Source organism: Cladophialophora yegresii, assembly GCF_000585515.1.
Source record: "Cladophialophora yegresii CBS 114405 chromosome Unknown aczIN-supercont1.2, whole genome shotgun sequence".
Lineage (NCBI taxonomy): Eukaryota > Fungi > Ascomycota > Eurotiomycetes > Chaetothyriales > Herpotrichiellaceae > Cladophialophora > Cladophialophora yegresii.
Window position 1 is genome coordinate 2,189,397 of NW_006913046.1, and position 19,517 is coordinate 2,208,913.

At 53.5% G+C, this 19,517-nt stretch overlaps 2 protein-coding genes across 2 annotated transcripts; both read right to left on the reverse strand.

Moving 5' to 3' along the window:
- Positions 1–1,658: 1,658 nt before the first annotated feature.
- Positions 1,659–3,836, reverse strand: A1O7_02722 (uncharacterized protein; the record flags this gene model as incomplete). Its single annotated transcript, XM_007756753.1, has 3 exons — positions 1,659–1,822; positions 1,875–2,552; positions 2,636–3,836. The coding sequence occupies 3 exons, from the start codon at positions 3,834–3,836 to the stop codon at positions 1,659–1,661; spliced, it is 2,043 nt and encodes a 680-aa protein (XP_007754943.1).
- Positions 3,837–12,538: 8,702 nt separating this feature from the next.
- Positions 12,539–15,045, reverse strand: A1O7_02723 (uncharacterized protein; the record flags this gene model as incomplete). Its single annotated transcript, XM_007756754.1, has 2 exons — positions 12,539–12,945; positions 12,996–15,045. 2 exons carry the CDS (start codon positions 15,043–15,045, stop codon positions 12,539–12,541), a joined length of 2,457 nt encoding a protein of 818 aa, XP_007754944.1.
- Positions 15,046–19,517: the final 4,472 nt, after the last annotated feature.

The window sequence follows — 19,517 nt, forward strand, 5'->3', positions numbered from 1 at the left end:
TCTCAAGCGCAACAAGGATTCGACTTGTAATTCACAGTACTCCGTAGATGGCGAGGCAAGGAGGAGCAGGGGACTTCCTTCGTTCAAGAAACACGGACGTCCAGGGGAACCTTCAACCTCCATACTATGATGTTTCGGAGCCCGATAAAAGTCCCAAGTGCGATACCGAGTACATACTCCGTACAAGCAATTCATAAGTAGGGGAAAGCTCAATGCTGGATCTGATACCGACTAGGTACATAGTCGACGGATAAAGGGACAGACTGACTGTGCGACTGGCCAACTGACCTACTGGCCGGCCAGCCAGGGTGTAGAATGAAAAGACAGTATCCATTCTCTGACGTGCTTGTAGGGCGTACGAAGTATGTACTCCGTACGTCTGGCGAATTCATCTACAGTACGGAGTATTTGGACGGGAGAGAGAGATAGAGTTCACTCTCACAGTCATTCATTCACTTCATCCCTATACCTATCCATCTCTCCATGCATCCATCCTACATCCCGACTAACAGATGCCCATCCTCCCCTTGGTGATCCTTATCCCTCAACTCATTCATGGCTACCTATGCATATGACGTGGCTATGTGTGCAAGCTTCGCCTCGGCGGGCTACAAAAAGTCCCATCGATCCGTATCACTCGTTCGTGGCCATGCATATCTGTGCAAGCCTCAGTGGGCGACATACAAGTGCCATTAGTTCCAGTCCCAGTCCCAATTCCCATCAACGGGTCAAAAACCAAAACAAAATCCGCCCATGGGGAATCAAAAGTAGACGATATCCACAGAAAGAAAAAGCGTGTCGTAATCCATCCAAGACGAAGAGAAAACCAGTCGTTGCCCCCGTGGCCCTCCTGTTCCTTTCCTGAGTCCCGGAGCCGTGATGTCCTTACCGGCCTGCCTGAGAATGTTCCGTCTCTGGCCGGGATCGTCCTGACCCATCCCATTTCCTTATAACCATTCCATCCCGGTTATGGCCGTCCCAATCAACCCAAGGAGCCTTCCTTCCTATACCGGCTCCTTTCCAAATGTACAGAAACACAAGATAAGTGCAGCGTCATCGACGTATGCTGACATTGCTCCACAATAGGCCGTCGCTTGAGAAACCAGGTACCCAAGAATCAAAGCTCGGAGTCCGAGGGTGATAAAGTAGAGTGATGGCGAGGCGATTTGACGCCAACCGTATCGTATCATCACAGTGAAATTCTCACGATGAAATAAGATCCATCATGTATCCCGACGAGGGTAATTCTTTTCATAAGGAGTAAGCAAAGGAGTGTCTTTTGAGCAAGACACAGCTTTTCACCTGGTAAATTTCTGCAACATAGAGGCTAAAAACCGCAAGGCCGTAGAACTGAGGACAGGGTCCCCTCGGAGCCGGCCTTCATAAGTCGCATCGATGTAGACATGAACCATGCTGTGCTTCTTTGTCGTCACAAGAGTCGTTAGATGAACAGTGGTTTGTCGCGACATTCGGAGCCCGGTGTGGTCACAAGCCTGGGTCGCATACAAGAACAATCCAAATTTTGCGATTTGCGAATAAAAATTGATTGTACAGGAGGTCGTCTGGCGCGTCCCGGAATAATGTACAAGCTCAGGTGCTTTTCGATTTCGCTGGATAACGCAGACCAACTGCATGAAATCATTTGCCGAATCGATAGATTAGTCGGCAGTGGGATTGGGCGGTGTTGGTGCCGGCGTTGCGACTCTTGTTCTTTCAAGCCATTTCCTCTTTCCAGGTCGAGTTTCGAGGTGAGCTGGAATGGTCGATGGTTCTGAACCAGCAGCAAGGAGAGCACTTCGTTGCTTGCTCCGGTAAGAGTCAACTGTGAGACCGTTAGCAGGTGGCGGAAACGATCGCTACAGGGGAAATCTTACGTGCTCGTGCAAGGAAGATCGGCCGGCCCGAGAACACGCGACCTTGTCCCCAAGCCATGCGATATCCAAGTTCATTCATCTTCTGTTCCCGACTGCGCTTACTCTTGGAAATTTGAGGCACATTAACCTCGGCATCACCATCACATGTCTGGACGGAAACAGCTGTCTTCCCCAACGTTGGGACGCCACCATCTACCTCATCTCCTTCCTCAACGAAACGACCTTCCCGTGTCGACTCGGAAGAAGCTTGCATCTGAACCGGGTAATATGCGCGCGGGAAGACAGAATTCTGCTTTCGGTAAGAATCGGGAATCTCGCTCATCTCGATCTGATCCAGTGTGACCTTGACTCTCACACGGGCGTTCTTCTGGGTGTCCTCGACAAGGATGAATTTCCGTCGCTTGCCCTCGGGCAGCTCACCGAACAAAGCGTTGTCCTCCTCGTCCTTCTCATCGTGGTCTTTCGAAGCCATTGCGGCTGTCCCGCCAGGCCGTCCGAGATGATGCAGCCCGGGTTGCATGGCGGGGGCCATAGACGGTCCCATCGAAGGAGCCAGCGAAGTGGCATAACTCGGGTACCCGGTGAAGTGGTGGCTCTGGCGCAAGTCGCTTGGACTTGCCATATGTTGAGGTACCGAATTCTGTCGGTAAGCTTGTTGTGCGGGATTGTATGTGGGAGCTGCGAATAGTCAGTGGGACTCTCAAGGCAAGAACGCATGGGACGATTGTCGTGAAGACGCGCGAAAATCTATGTTTACATACCTCCGACATTCTCATGCCCGGTAGGAGACACATCCTGCGGATGGTGCAGGATCTGAGACTGTGTATTTGGCATGGCGCCGGATGGTCTGGTGGTGGGAGCCGCCATTGAATTTGGACCAGGAAGCCCTGTCGGAACTTGGCCCCCTGACCCAGGTGCTTGGACCGAAGCTGAAGCCGTTAGTTTTGACCTGTTATTCATCTTTGCTTGTCGCCTGACACGACGACTTCTCAGTCGCGGATCTTGGTTGCTGTTCCTCCAGCTGTCCACTGCCCTCTGTATCAAACCTCTCTTGCCCCGAAGACATGGATTAAGCTGCGCCAGCGCCCAGCCCACCTGGTTGCAATCTGTCTCGTAGTTCAATCGATTACCCTTGTACTGTTCTTTCGGCACACAAGCCCGGGGATATACACAGTTTTCCGACTTGAACTCTTGTGACAGGGCGTTGGCATCAACAGACTCAACATCACACCGGATAGTATATTCCATCTTGACACGGTCTCTGGAGTACTCGAAAGCAATCCACTGGACACCGTTCCCATCTTGCCGTACCACCAAAGGCGTTGTTGCGGGAATCGGCCCAGGAGCGGCATTCGAGCCGGGCGGTAGATTTGGATTTTGCTGTTGCTGCTGCTGTTGTGGTTGCTGCTGCTGCTGCGACTGTTGTTGGACTTGGGGCACCTGCTGCGGCTGTTGTTGCGGCGGCTGCTGTGGTTGTTGTTGCTGTGGCAAGGACGTCGGTTGCGGAATCGGAGTAGGATGCTGTTGCTGTTGTTGCAGCATTCCGCCTCGGGATTGAGGGGCATGCTGATAGGCCTGGCTCTGCTCATACTTGAGTTGACTCTGCTCGGATTTGAGTTGATAGTGTTGATTCTGTTCAGACTTCAACCTCGGACTACTCGAAACGGCGGGGTGGTGCGAGTTGACTTGGGCTTGAGGCATCTGAGGGGCCGCGGATTGATAGGAAGCTAGCATCGACTGGGAATTCATCGGATGTTGCTGTGCTTGTTGATGGTGTTGTCCATAGTTGGGCTGGTGCACAGCGTTCATCCCATATTGATAGCCATATAGCGTCGGCTGGCTCAGTTGCGAGCCCGGTTGGCCATACATTGGCCTGGCGGGATCATGCGTCTGGGGCGATGTCACTGAAGCAGGAGAGTTGGATTGTGGAGTGTGATAGATGGGAGGATAAGGCCTCTGCATCGCCGCGGTTGCTGCCATAGGCTCAGATTTCTCTGTCGCTTGATCAGCTGATTGACGCGATGATTCCTCGATGACCGACTTACCCGTAGAATAATAAGTTCCGGTACCGCTATGCTGGCTTCGAGGACTCTGAGCCGGGGGATAGAAAGTCGGCGTTTCGGCCGGCGCCTGTTGCGCCTGGAATTGCGCCTGGCTATTGACAAACGGTGAATGCAGACTTGGTTGCGGCGTGTAGATGTTTGGCGACGGATACGGCTGCTGAGTGCTTGGGTTGCCGCTTAACGTTCTTGACTGCGACTGGTGCGGGACGTGGTGCAACGGAGCGACGTTCGGATACGGCTGTGTTGTGCGATGCTGCATTGGAAGTCCATATGTCAGCGCCGGCTTGTGCAAATGAGCAGTGATCGCAAACAGCAGAACAAGTTCGTGTCAGGTGTTCAAGAGCTCCACGGCAGGAACGGCAAGGGTGATAGGCAAGCTGGGTCAAAATTCAAGAGTCTGATGGATGGTAATCCTGGAACGTAGGTTCGTAATTGGTCTGAACCGCTGCCCTTGTCCATGGTGGAGAGGGAGGAGATCTCACTGGATCCTGAGTATCTCGGTAAGAAGCGAGGATCCTGATGCGCAAACAAGCATGGAAGCAGACGAGAAGCGTGCGCTATGGAAAACGTGATCTCCAGCAGTCCTCAGAATTGGTCGTACCTATAGTGTAGCCAGGGTAGATGCGCCGTCGCCGAATGTGCCAGGGTGGTGATCTCAATTCCTTTCGAGTTTGTCGTGCGCAACGAGAGAGGTTCAGGGCCGGAAAACGTGCAGTCGCACAATTTGAGCACAGACAAAGTGATCCTCGAGCATTTGAAAAGGAGTTATGATGGGTTTCAATGCATGAAACTCAGGTGTGTAAGAGGGGTCAAGGCGCGGGCATGTGATAAGAGATGGGGCAGCCACAGTGGATTTTGTGGGTAGAGCATACCATGTACCGGGATTGACCACCGTTGACAGGGCCAGGTGGTCGAAGCTTGAATAATGGGCTTTGTAGTGAAAGGACTGGGGCAGGGGGAATAAGTCGGTCCTATGTAGAGCAGCGTCGCATTGTATGGATGTTGTTTTTGACGTCGAAAAGGGCAAATGTAGAGGACGGACGTCAGACGTGGCGGTGCAACTCGATGGGAAGTCAATTCAAAGAACAAGTTTTGGCGAGAGTTAGAGAAGGATGATCCAGAAAAGCCGAGGGGGCAAGGGCGCTGTAAAAGATACTGGGGAGGCACCGCGAGTGGATGCTGGATTTGCGCGTTGAAACTGGTAGTGTGCAAATCAAGTGGACCGATGGCGCGGGAGCTTAAACGGCATGTCGAAAGAAAGAAAACCGGGGCGTCCGGATGGCGTTTGCGAGCGACTTGGGAACCTGGCAGTTTGGAACCTTCAGTGCTTGGGCCTGGAGGGGAAGCGTGCTTAGCAGTGGAGCCGGCCGTGACAATCTCTGTGTGGTTGCGTCGAGCTAATTGTGGGTGGTCGGATTGGAGCGTGGGCCCAAGCGTCAACTGCTGGCGTAGTCTGGCACTTTTGGTGCTTGAAAAGCCGGTCGCAGAGAGAGGGGCCACAAGCGGGCTAATCATAGCGGCGCGTGGGCCAAACAGAACCCCGAGATCAAGCCAGGTAGGTCAGGATCATGGCTGGCAGATGCAGACCAGGGAGGGTGGACCACTCAAACATGGACCAGGGTCGTAGCCAAGGACGAGAGATTGTGGGCTGCTGTTGCGCACACTGGAGTCCAGGGGAGCAGTCAAGCCAAAAAAGCTTCAACGCCTAAACCAGGAATGCGTGCCATAAGGACGATAGGTCTTTTGACGGCCGGCGTGGGCAGATGCAACAAGAGGCAGGAAACGTTATGAAGGAAACTCACATGTAATTGATTGTTGGGATCTCCAGGCCTGTGAACTTGACCAGATCCTGCTCCTGTGTCTCCAGCCGGACTTGGATTGAGGTTTCGTGCTGGTGCGACAGCTTGCGCAAGATTGGGATGAGGGGCTTGCTTCTGTTGCTGCTGCAGTTGTTGCGCATGAGCATGCGGCTGCGGATGGCGGGCGCTGTTCTTGGAATTGTTGCGCGCTCTGATCATCTGGGCGTGCTGTCGCGAGGTCTGCGGCGGTGACTGATGCAGATGTGGATTCAAGCTGCCAGCCCTCATGTTCAAATTGCCAGTGCCAGATGATTTCTCCGAAGCGACGGCGTACTTTTTGCTATGGTGAGCGGGCGCCATGGCGCTGCGGGAAGCAGGGCAGCTAGCGAGACCAGGCGTAGCAGGGAAGTTGGAAGGGTGATGGGTGACGAGCAGTTCGAGATTTGACCGGCAGGCCGAGGTCAAGGTAAGAGGTTCGTCTCGGATGTCGATAGAAAGATCGGATGCACTCCGTAGCGTGATGATAGGAGAGGAGCCATCAAGAGGTGAGGCTTGAGGCGCATCAGGTGAGCGCTTGACGCGTGAAGGACGGCAATGGGTCGTGAGTGGGGAGAGAATTCAAGAGAGGATAGTACGGAGTAGGGGATGGGGATAACTAGTACTGCGTGTCGCATTCAGGGCTGGCCAGGGTCAGGACTGTCTGATTGAGCCAAGTCAGTGGCAAGATGGTATTGAAATCCCAGGCAAAAACGAGGTACGCGAGGCACTGATAGCTCTAGGATTTGTGTGAGCGAATGAATAGTGTGGTCAAGGCCGAAGCCATGGCCAAAGTAAGGGCCTGATTTGCTCATCCTCGGCCTCAGCACTTAGTAACAGGCGCATCTTCTCCAAGCCATTTTTATCACCATCATGAAGGATTAAGAGCCACTACCGTCTGACAGACAGACCCGGCTCCATCTCTTCGCCTAAGAAAATAGTACGACATCCCCCTTCATCTCCGTACTGTGTAGAGTGCGATGCAATAGTCCCGACCGAACCAGCGGTTCTATTATCTACTACACACCGAACGAACTGCCAGCAACAGAGTGTGTGTACTCCGTATACTTACTCGTGCTCGATACGATAGATGAATTGTTCGGCACAATAAAGTTTGGCATCCCTGGAGAATGAATACTGTAGGCACCGCGTGAGGTCGATCCATGGCTCCGTGGCTCGTGGGCAAGATCCCTGCAATTTCCAGTGCTTTCTTAGTGGCTGTCGATCAGAGTTTGAACCCGAAACACGCCCTAACCACACCTCGTCAACGGCGCCGGGCGATCATTGACACGCTCTGCCAGTGGCCCCGGGCCTTGCCTTCCAGTGCCAGTGCCAACGTCTGTATCACTGGCTGCAGACCTCCTGCCGCCGACAAACCTGCTCATCCACTCAAATGTATTTCCAGACGGGCATTCGCTCCCATGCGGTTGTGTCAGGACAAGCACACGCAATGCAGCTTTGCGCAAAGTCCTGCAGCGAAGCTAGCCTCAGGCATGCAGCTCAAGATTAAAAGGATACGTCTCCCTCCACAGTCACTTTGCGACTGGGAACAGTACCTCCAACGCCTCCCAAAGCCATCTTGCTCCTCTCTCCTCAAATCATGTCAGGCTGCGAAATTAGCGCTGGTCCCTCCCTGTCATCGTCAATTGATGCCTCTACGATCGGAAGTCCACCCGTCGTCGCCAGCACGGATTCACGATACAGTTCAAAATCATACTAATACAGTAGAGGACATTTGCTGCATGTCTCGACAACCATCTCTGGCCCCAAGTCCTTGACAGCCAACCTGCAGTCGATTTCCCAATCCCGGACCCCAGGAACGGCAAAGCTGTCCCGTCGCCTGTTTCTCTCACGTCTTCCAGCTGCTTTCTCCCTCGTTACCAAGCTCCGTCGGACCAGTAGAAGCCTCGAATGCTTCCGCTCTGGTCACTCAGTGGCGAGCGATAACCCACCACATGCACTGCTAGACCGTAAACAGCCTTAGGTCCGGTCTGTAATACGGCCGGTCCATGGTGCGTGGCCCGGTGTTGATCCTGCATCTAGCTCTGATCGGCATCGGCAATGGCGACCGTGACCAACTTGCCCACCCTCCACGCGTGAGCTGCCTGATGAAGGTGTTCCTGCGACTGAATTAATACTCGCAGTGACTGGAATTTTGGTCGTGCAGCGCTGACCCAAGTAGGGTCGCCTCTCAGTGGCATATCTCGCACATCCATTGGCTCTCCTCGTCTGCATTCTCATGCCGCGCGAGAAGCTACGGTGCCTTTTCTCCAGCACATTGACAGAGGACGACCGGCTGGAAGGTACACCATCATCATCTTAAACTTCCGCTTGTGGAAAAGGCGACTACGAATCAGCATGCTCAATTGTTCGGCCAACCACCTGGTGCAAATGGCCAATAGCCTGATCCTCTAGCCAATCCAGCAAATGAAGACCCGGTCTACCTTGATCGGCTTTCTCGCGATTGCAGTGGTAAAACTCGTCTGAGCCTGGTTGGCGCCCATGTTCGTCCCATGCCACATCCGCGCAGGACTAAGGAGCCTGCCCTCTTGCTTGCGTTTGCAGGGTTAGGCTAATTCACCCTTGACCCAGACTCGGACCCTACCGGAAAGGCAATTCTTCACGACGTCCTCCAGTTCAGCAGATACCCAATATTATTCATGCATTGGTTCAGCCTTACTCAAGATCGAACAGGGTTTGATCTCCTGTGGACGGCATCATCGTGTTCAGCGGGAGTGAAGCCCTCTGCTTACAATCCCGTCTGGCAGGCTTCACTGTCTGGGTGACACAAACGGAGAAATCCAAGTCCGGAGGCATTAACAATAGAAGCCTGCCTGATGCGGACTGACATTCGAACCAGAAGCAACTACAAAGTACGGAGTACAACTGTGTAGAACAGGTTGCTAGTCATGCAGTTCTCACCGAGTTGCGCAGTCGCAGATGATGCTCGTCGACAACCCGACAGCGCCTGATCTCATCTCGGATCTGATTGTCGTCGACGCTACAAACTGCGGTGGCTGGAAAACTAGAGTAGCCGATGCTGTTGACTAGGATCGTCTCGGCATTACGGGAGTAGCGGCCAGCGATTCCTCAGCTGCTTTTCCGCTGCAAGTGATTGCAGGGTGAACAGTGGACTTGTGCACAATCTCCATCCGAACGCCCGTCTTATGCATCTTTGATTGAGCGATGTCTCGAGTTCACCGTATCTATTTGTGATCTGCATCTTACTGGCCAATCTCGAAGGGCGGCGACATTCCCCGCGTTGCCATTCCCACTGCTGTCGACATAGCCATTTACCTCGTAGAGTGGCGGCATTGTGCCAAGAGCGTGCTGGCCTCCGATGATTGCCAGCAGTCGTACCTTCCATTCTCATCCGTCATTTAAGTCCATCTGTCAGCAGCATGAATCTACTGTCATATCTCTTCCACCAGGCGGCCTTCAAAAAAGTTTGCTTGTCGTCATGACTTGAGGAGGCCTCTTCTACGTGATTTGCGCATTTAGCGCTCCTTCAAATGCCTGGCAAGAACTTCATCCTGCATATACTTTCGGGTTCGGGCTCAAGGTGCATATTGACATGGACCAGACTAAAGTAAGTACTCCGTGCTACAGCACTTACTGCAGTAGACAATTGTAGGGTGACCCACGACCGAGAAACGATGATGAGACGATTGTCCACTCCGAGAACCACAGTCATGTTTGTGGGCCTCTCAGAACTTCGTAGGCTGAGGTGGCTCAAACTTCGTGGCGCGAAATCGCCGGTACCTGCCATCATCACCACTCCACGCGGCACGGAGTACTGTGTACGGCATTTGTCGGTCACGTTGCGGAAGTACCGTTTGTGGGCTTCTGTCAGTACAACGGAACAAGTAACTGCCCAAGTACATCAAATGAGTACTGTCAGATTGTACGGCCTGAGTAATGACTGCGAAGAAGACTGTGAGGTGGTCCACAATCAACAGGAACAAATACAGCCCCTGAATGCTCCTGGACGATGCATGAAAAGTTGTTATTCCAAGAGGAAATATCACGCTTGCTTCACCTATTACTGACAGCATGTATTTTTCTCCAGCTCACGGCACGGCAACATCATGACCACCCTGCACGTTAGCCAAGGATGCCTGAACAGACTTCCGGAACGCACATCACGCGCGCAAAGTTCGGGTAATAGCTCCGTCTGCCGTAGAAAAAGGAGGACAAACGCCTTCCACCCGCTGTGGAGAGACAGATTTCCGTCAAGACGAACTCTATACCGTGCTGTTCTGCCGCAGCCACAGCGGAAGTGCGGCGTCGAAATGGAGTTTAACTGAGTTGTCGAACACGCTATGGACTCCAAAAAGACCCGAAACGGTCATGATCCGTTGCATTGTTGCAACCGGAGTATTGTTGACGTTGTGAACGAGCACACACTAACGTCAATATTCTCCTGACGCAGGCTGGTGCAGGTGTCTAAGTAGTAGACACGTGAGACACACTCAGGACGGAGACCAGAGTTCGCAGCTCGTCGATCATGCTTCCGACAATGCAGCCCGCCAGGAGTTGCGGAAACCTTGCTCTGCTCAGGAACCAGTAGCTAAAGAGACAATACAGAGTACGAGGTAACTCGCATAGCAAGTGAAAAGCATGACTTGGGTTCAGCTTGCACGGTTGCGAGGACCATGACTGGCGGTGAGTGTTGACCTTGTTCTTACGTGTGCAAGGCATGTTCTTTGTCCTTTGTGCCTGGACAGTGAAAGGGCGATATCCAGAAACCTATACGGAGTACAGTAGGTACTTGTGCGAGTACGAGTACGGGTTACAGTGCAGATTGTCTTGTCGCCGCCAAAAGACGCCAGCCTCACTCACCCTTTCATTTATTGGCGTGGCTAACGTGCTAACTCACACCACGAGAGCCGTGAGAGCCTTCCTTTCACCGTGGCTGCCACACTGTCGATCTTTTTACGACCTTCCGAACGCGGGGATGATCGGCCACCGAACTGCCCCGCCTGTCGCCCTTGACTTTGACCGACGATTGAAACACAATTCCTCGTGGCGTCGCCGTCAAAAATGCCGCGAGAGCATCAGGCAGCATTCACTCCTGGGAACCAAGGTAGTGACTACTGTACTCGGTCACTGATCGACAGTGCTTCATATGCACGGCGGCACAGGGCATTTCATCGTTGACCGCGAGATGTCAACTGCCTGGCAAGAGCCACAGGGCCTGTACCCTGGGGAGTAAGGCCATCCCAGGAGTGCGATGGCTGGGATTGCATGGATGCACCGAAACGAACGATCCAAGGCAGCGGTCCGAAGCAGTGGGCAAGGGGCTTCAGGACAAGTTCTCCGTACCAAGAAGAGTTCAGCTCAAGCAACTCCAGAACGCGGTGACAGCCTAGCTGAGTGTTTCGGCTCACTGACGCAGCACAGAGGGCAGTCTTCGAAATGTACGTAAATTATCTGCTTAGGCCTCCCGGCCCCTCCCTGGGTGCCTCCCTTAATTGGCGGGCTGCGTGAGGGCGATGTGAGGGGAACGGAATCAAGCGCGCCGCTTTTATTCCTAAGCTTGCGCTGACCGAGGACCCAGTGGCTCACAATGGTGGGTTCAATTTTCGCTGTGTGCAGAATCTCCCTCTTCCCTCAATGGACAGGCTTGAAGTACGCAGCAGGTGATTGCCGTGAAAGATAAAGTCGGCACATGATTAGTAGAGTTCCTGTGACAGGAACGTGGAATGGAACGATCACTCATGGCCAACTACAAGTCCTCGTACGGCGTACACAGAATTTGTAGCTCGTTGAACCTGTGGTGCCCGTGAGCCACACCCACGGGTGCATGGCCATGTCCGGCCGTGTCGATCAACCATGTGTGTGCCATGCCTGCGACCACGCCTGCCATGGGCCATGGGAGGGGGCTTCAGGGGTGCCCGGCACGACTGGCGGGCCACCTCGGCGTGCCAGGCCACGCAGGCACAGGGGTGGCTCCGGGCTAAGGAACAGATCTTCAGGCACCGGTGATTTTGTTCGTCGAGTTCAATCAATCCACCGTACGAGTTACGTGTGAGATGGAGATCCTGTCACGTGCCCGTGTCTACTGCAACGCTTCGGCACTGCTTAATGAGGTGACCAAGGGCGACGTGAGCGACCACCCGACTCAGCCACTCAACCCATATACAGGTACTCACTCTACCCAATTATTAAAGGACACCAGTATACGATGTCCTCGCCCCGGAGTTCGAATTACTCGGCTATTTGGAGTATATCCAATCTCGTGAGAATCGAGCGCGTTAAGAACACACTGCAATGAGAAGAGACCACGAACGACACGACCGCCAGTCACCCTCCTGCTGTGTACAGTGATGCTCAAGAAGCGCCACAACTATGTAACCGCGGTGGCTATTAATTAGCTGGTGCCATCGTCGCATTTCGCCGCTCGTGAGACATCGTGGGACACCAGCTCTCCAACGTATTTTGCCTTCTTGACATCTAGGTGATCAATGTCAGATGGAGTTTCGACGTGTCTATACCCAAAATTGAGTGAAATCTAACGCGTTTCAACAAGAGACCAGGCTTCTTGGGCTAGCAATCGTGGAAGAGACGCTCGAGATGTGATAACTATACACCCGTTTTGGTGGCAAAGGGGTCTTCAACATGGATATCAGATCGGATGCCTTGCTCATGATCGAACGTCTCCTATGTCTCTCATCACACATACATCCCGCCCCACAACGAACAGAATGTCAAATCTTGCGCTTCTTGATCATCAGTCACTGTCTACTTTCCCTAAATGCCTTGACTACACATTGTTCGCATAATTTCCAACATTTGGCTCGACCCTGATATCTGGCACAGGCATCGTTGGGTACTGCTGCTGCTGCAGCACCGGGGGCGCCTGTTGAGGCGGATATGGCGCTCCTGATGCAAGACCTTGGTGCAGCGGAGCCATATTAGGCATACCCGGCTGCAGGGGAGGTGCCGTTGCGGTAATAGGCACCTCTTCCCTCTGCTGCTGTTGCTGCTGGGCGAAGTAGACTCTCGGATCGCCTTGCCAACCTTGGACAGGCGGTGCTTGCTCCAGAGCTGGCAATGGCCGACGGTCGTCATCGGTATAGGATCCGTCACTCTCATCACTATACTCTCCTCTCTCTGCTCGTCGGCGGCGCTTCTCCTCGAGTTCAGCTTGCCATTTGCGCTCTCGAGCTTCTGTTCGGGTCGTCAGTATTGCATCGTCGCGGCCTGGAGGGAGTACGTACCTCTAATCTCTTTGGTCTTCTCTGCCAACTTCATAATCTCCTCTTTGGACACCACTCGCAAAATGATCACGTAATCGTCCCTCTCCTCGTACCTTTCGTGTGCCTTTTCGAGTGCTTCTGGATTCACCAGTGCTCGACTGATCTTCGTCCATCGTGCGTTTGGTGGAATTCCATCCTTTTGCGCATCCTTTAACGGCGCAACCCCTTCACGAGTAGGGTTGGGATCTTCAGGGAAAGGCACCTCTCGGGGCGGTTTGAGGATCCCCTTGGGTTTGTACTCTTCCTTCTTCTCCGCTGGTTCAACCAATTGGACCTTGCGTGGGCGGCCATCTTCCTCTTCACCAGGTGATATTGTACGCTGTTCGAGATTTGGCGGTACATCTCGATCCTCCTCGCGAGAGGCTCCACTGTCTCGGTGTTGTCGAGGAGCATCACGAGGATCCTCTTGATGGTCTCGGTCAGATCTGCGGTGGCGGGATTCTCTTGCTTCAAAATCCTCCGTCGTATCCGACTCGTTGTCACGATCTTTGTGCTTTCGGTGACGGTGGTGCCTCCTTCTCTCGCGGCGATCTTCATCATCCTCGACTTCCTCTCCTCTCCTGTCCTCGTCTCGACGACGATGGTCACGGTCTCCGTTGGTCAATTTGAGTTCACGATCCAGACGTCCAGCAATGTCGTCAGGGCTTGGTTCCTCACCGGTGTGGTGGTGACGTCGTCTTCTGTGCTTCCGCTCCTTACGCCCGTCACTTTCCGACGCTTCATCGTCTTTATTCCGGGCGTTCTTGATGGCCGCTCCAGCCGCCACGCCTACAGCACCCACAGTAGCTGCAGTAATACCCTTGCGTAGCCCAGAGTGATCTGGGCTACTCTCGCGGCTGCGAGGCTTGCCAGGCCTTTCAGGTTCCTGGAGTCGTTTCAGGTTGTGGTCACGGTCGCGGTCCCTTTCCCTGTCCCGGTCGCGGTCTCTGTCTCGATCCCGCTCGCGGACACGATCAGACTCGCGTGGAAGATCCCGTGCAGGTTCTCTGTCACGTTCTTCACGATGTCTATGCCGTGGTCTGTCGTCGTCATCCTGACGATCAGGGCGGTGTCTAACCAATGGTCGACTGTCTCGATCATCTCGATTTGATGAGTAGCCGTCTTCGGGATAATGGTGCAGGACCGGAGCCCTTGTGGAATGACGGCGCCGTGGCACACCACTGCCCCGGTCTTCAGTGTCGCTTGTGCGGCCACTTGTGTGTCGTAGCGGTTCATTCCTCTCGATCCGGTCCAGAGCACGTGTCGAAGATGGAGGCGGGGCATCTCGGGTATCTCTCCTTGCAGGCACTCTATATTCCGGCAAACCTATCATGCTCACCGGTCGTTCCCGTCTACTATGACTATCTCGCCGCTGAGGCGGACGGGATGATTCGGACAAAAATTGCTCTTTCGGCGTCGTGTACGAGAAGCCTTCATCTTGTAGCGGACCCCGCGATGTCGAGTATGAGGGATACGCATTGTAGCCGCCTCGACGATGGTATTCAGGTTGTCTGCTGACTCTGGCGGGTAGCAGACGCTCCTGCTCGGCGCGAGTAGCGCTCGCGTGACGCTGGTGGTGGCGACCTGTGGAAGCAGCGGGGACGAGATATCGCTGCTCCTCCCTAGGCGACAAAGCTGGACTCCGTGGATCGTCGCGGGCAGGGCCGCTGACGATTGCCGGTCGAATTAGAGGTGGAGAAGACCGACGCTCGGGGAAGTTGCTGACCGGCCTGCGATTCTCCAGTGTCGAGTTGTTTCTCGGACGGACAGCATACTCAGTCCGCACAATGGAGCCACCACCTGGATGAGTGTCGTCAAGCACTTGTCTCTTGGCTATACCTTGGGTGCTGTAGACGCTACCGTGCCGGGAGGCCGGGAATGTGTCGATGACACTGCGGGGTTGTGAGGAAGATGAATATCGAGCAGGGTCAAATGAGGAGGATATGAACATGCCCGTCGAGGCGCGAGGGTCGCGAGGGTCTGCGTACCGGCGTCCCGGCGGGGAGCTCGGTCGATAGCGATTTTCCGTCATTGTGAGGCTCTTTCGTTGTGGGTTCTGGTATTGCTTCAAGACATCGAAGAGCCAAGATCGAGAGCAAGGCTAGTCTCGGTGCGATGGCCACCGCAAGGTGGGCGACGGTTGACCAAAAGTAGAGGCTGGACTCAATAATAGATCATGTCAGCGGGATTCGGGGATCAGGTGAGCATAGGCATCAGAGACCTGACACGGGAGTCTGATGTCAGGCGCAACCATGAGGTGGCTCAGTCAAGTCCAGGGCGAGGGTGAGGTGAGGGCGAGGAATGTGAATGCGAATGTGAAGGGGAATTGAGGGCCGCCTGAAGAGTTGGGGTCGCTCGCACCTTCTAGAAATGCACCAGACAGTACACCGTCCCAACGAAGGATTTGCGGAGGGATTATCGGATGGTTCGATGCATGAGGGAGTAAACGACGATCGAGAGAGGGAGACGTTGTTCTCTTGTGCGTTCTAGAGGGACGATGACAGGCAATTCTTGTTCCACCTGACGATCTCCATTCTGGCTTGGAGGCCTGCGACTCCCTCGAAGTCGACGTCATCCTGTGGTGGGCAAAGGCCGAATATGTACACAGTTTCTCCATCCCGAGTCCCTCGTAACTCGGACCGCCTCGTTTGAACCACCTCTCTTGCTTGTTGCATCTTGCTCTTGATTCTTCCTCCTCGCTGCTTGCCCACACAAGTGGTGCCTGTCGGCTGCTACTGGGGCTGCGCTCCATATTCTGAGTCACGTACTCCGAGACCCTGCCCAAGGACCCAGAGACTATGCCACCGCTAGCTTCAAGTTCCTCTCACTTCACCCCATCCAGGCACGCCGGTTGCCCAAGCAAGCAGACAGTTGCCTTCTTACTCGTCCGCACACCGGTTCGCGTCCCAAGCAGACAGTACTACCGCGTGTGCCCAACCCAACCAATCTCACGCCGACGATGTTTGGTGCCAAAAGTTCGCCGATCAAAAGCACTGCTGCCCAAGCTAATTCCCACTCTACAACCGCACAACCTCCTCTGACCGGGAACTGAAGTGGCCAGTATAGCCCCTCATCGCTTGCAACATCAGTAGTCGGTCACAGCAAAGAACACCGTGGTACTCTTTGCCATCCGGCCGTCGCAGCTGCCAAGCAATGTGTTCGCAACCCGAGCAGTCCCCCTTCTACGGTGTATCCCTTCGGGCGCTCACTTGCTCCACCTGTTCTTGCCAAGTACTTGCACCACTTCCGATATCGAACGTGCGATATCCTCGTGACACCATCTCTTTTGTGAGGCAACTGCGATACTCTGAGAGTGGTGGGAGGTAATTAGGTCGCTCTAAAGCTTAAGATGTCTTCTAGCCTTACCATGCATGGTCGAATTGCCTGCTGACACAGGAGAGCATCCGGGACGACTTCCGAGTTTGCATGATGAATACTCATTGTTCATCACGAGACATGGACTGAAACTACGCCCTGCCGTTAACCTATTCAGGCGACAAGATTCCCAGGCTGTCACCGGAAACGCAGGATCACGTGCATGCGTCTGATTTCCAAATTACCCGCTCCCACTCTCCAGCATTCCATCCTCGGCACCTCATGGTCCACAACCAACTTTCTGTTCCTCAGAACTCCCTCACATGACATCGAGCAACCCCGGACCACGGTAGCACCGTCATAAACCATGATTCAGCCGCCTTTTATCCCACGCCTCGCCGACCTCAACCAACATATGAGCTTTGGGGATCATGCAAGGCTGTAACAGCACTGAGGTAAAGAACTTCTGTCGTTGTTTCGTGAAGCACTGTGGCTGTGTTTTCCCGACAGCCATGTCACGAGTGTTGCACTTCTGATGCTATGCCCAGGCTTGTCACCGATCTACAGATGGGCTTACCTTGATTTCAAAACTCGGATTCCCACAAAATGAAGCAATTCTACCCGTTTACCAAATCAACGACGTCTCTTCTCAGAGCGAGCACCGTCGAACTGACCTTACGCCAGCCGCAACCCCTGCAAGGTAGGTTTGGGTTTGTACTCAATGACGAGAGCCCCGCCATGGCCGAGGCGTATGTGGCATACTGTCGATATTGCACCAAGCAAGTATCCCAACAAGACGATGGCCTATTTGTGGCTTAGATGGATGATGCCGCCTCATGTTCATGTGCAGAGTGCTTGGGAGAAGCGAGAATATCACCAAACGGGAGCAGGGCATCAAATTGGTCAATGTGTCAAGATACACCTTCTGCCGCTACCAAGGCGAGCAGGCTGCTACGGGCAAAACCTTCCACGTCAAGCTGAATGGGACAACTATACTACCTTGCAGCTCGGGGCAAGTATACTGGCAATGCTGCCACGCATCACCAAGGCGAGATGGGCCGCAGTTGTGTTCTCACGCAGGATGATTTTACCATTGCTCACAAAAGAAGGATATAAAATTGCAAGATACTCACCCAAAGGAAGGTATGAGAACTCCTCACTCATCCTGCTGCTCGCGGTTCAAGATTCCTTACATTTGCTTCATCTTCAATCCTTTGTGCCCCTTGTCCTACCTGTTTCTGCGTAGCTACGGTTTTATCTCCTTGAGCGCCGGCTTTCGCGAAGCAGCTTCCTGTTCGACTCAAATCCTTCAGGCGATACGACCCTAGCTCGAGAAATGCCGACGCTCTGGCAATGTTGCCGTTGCCGCGATGGACCCATGACGGTGAAAAACAATCCGGCTTGTGTCAAATGTGGACACACTCCTTGCGGTTCGTGCAAGAAAGATGACAAAATCAAAATCCTTGGCTCGAGGAGAGCAGCAGCCGTTCGCTCCTACGACCATGATACTGCATGTTGTGCAAGTCCTGGCACCAGCCTACACTTCAACCGCTCCTTCACAGTATCTCCTCCGGCTACCTGCCCGATCGAAGCAAATTCGGTGCACGCGAGGCAACGTATGCGCCTCGGTAGCCGACCTGCACCTTCCATGAGAGGCTGGTGGTACTGCCACAAATGTGACAGCATGAACAATCCGGATCTGAGCCAAGGAAGATGTACCGTGTGCAATCACACGAAATGCCACCAATGCCGAGCAGCTCGTTAGAGAGTGGGCGGGAAAGGGGTGACAAGGCTGCAAGCCCAAATGCTCTCCGTTCAATTTCCCCCGACCGCGAACACCTTCACCTGGACATTCTCTGGCCCCTTGCTATCGTACGCGGCTCGATCCTGGGTACTTCTTGCGGACTTTTCCTACTTGACTCCTATGACGACTTTCACTCGTTTTCTACCAGCAAGACATGCCATCCAGCACGGTTCTTCCTCGCTCAATTCATACCCTACCCAACCTGCAGCAGCCGCTCGTTCCCGCGGCCCTCGACTCTAGACTCCCCTCCGTTCCAGAACTACTACAGGCTCACAGCACAACAGCACAACAGAAAGGACAACCACGGCTCCAAGACGGCAGGGGAGTTCGCCATCGCTCGAATACCAGCACGCATTACGAAGAACTTATTATTCCTTTCATTCGCTTCAACTGTGTATGCAGCTGCTACATACGAGGCGCCATGTGTCAACACAATTTGGAAGTCCACTCTGGAACGGAAACTAAGCATACTGGCTCATTCCACGTGGCCCAGATCAGACGAGTCTAGTATCTATTCATTTCATTCACCGCTGTCGTTTGGACCAGGTAATTCATTTCATGTTTCATTCCACACTGTCGTTTGTATCAGATACTTCATTTCATTCAACACTGTCGTTTGTATGGAGATAGATTATCTAGCTATGTCATGTAGCATTCGTTCACATTGCTCACTTTTCATCCACGGCAGAGGACCTACTCGTACCTTCTCGTCCCCAGCCACAATGTTTTTTCATCTTCATCCTCCACTGTCTGTATATATAATGCCCGACTCATATATGTCCCCGAAGCGTTCACTCTCCGTCCCGTAAACCTCGATTGAGGAATTCTACCACAGCTTGAAGGTCCGAACATCCCGCGACCTTGCCCTTCTTGCCACAAGTCACGCCCTCAGCGTCCGAGTGAGTGAGTGAGTGATTGATAACGGCATGTATGATGCGTTGACCTCACATATAAGCAGACCCGGGACGTCCAGTAATAATCACCTACTCCTACTGGCTGGGGTATGAGAAAATCATCGTCTAGGCAATAAACTCGAAGAAAACAATCAACATTCTTTGTTCAAGATGTGCATGCATTTGAGGACGGAGTACCCGCGTCCCGGAAGCATCGAGGCATCAAGATATCGTATCTATCTGCCTACAGGACCCGAGAGTACCCAACCTCCCAACCTCCCAACTACCAACGCCATGTACAACGCCAGCGCTAGAGCACCAGAAGCAGGACCAGAACCAGGGACCAGATCCCGAATCATCACCTGCGGTAGAAGTACAGGTACAGGTACAAGAACAAGAACAAATAATATACCATTACTCGCATCACGCCTTGGCTTCTGGCTTTCCCTTGCCCCTTCTGCACCACGACCGCCTGACACTGATGAGGGCCGT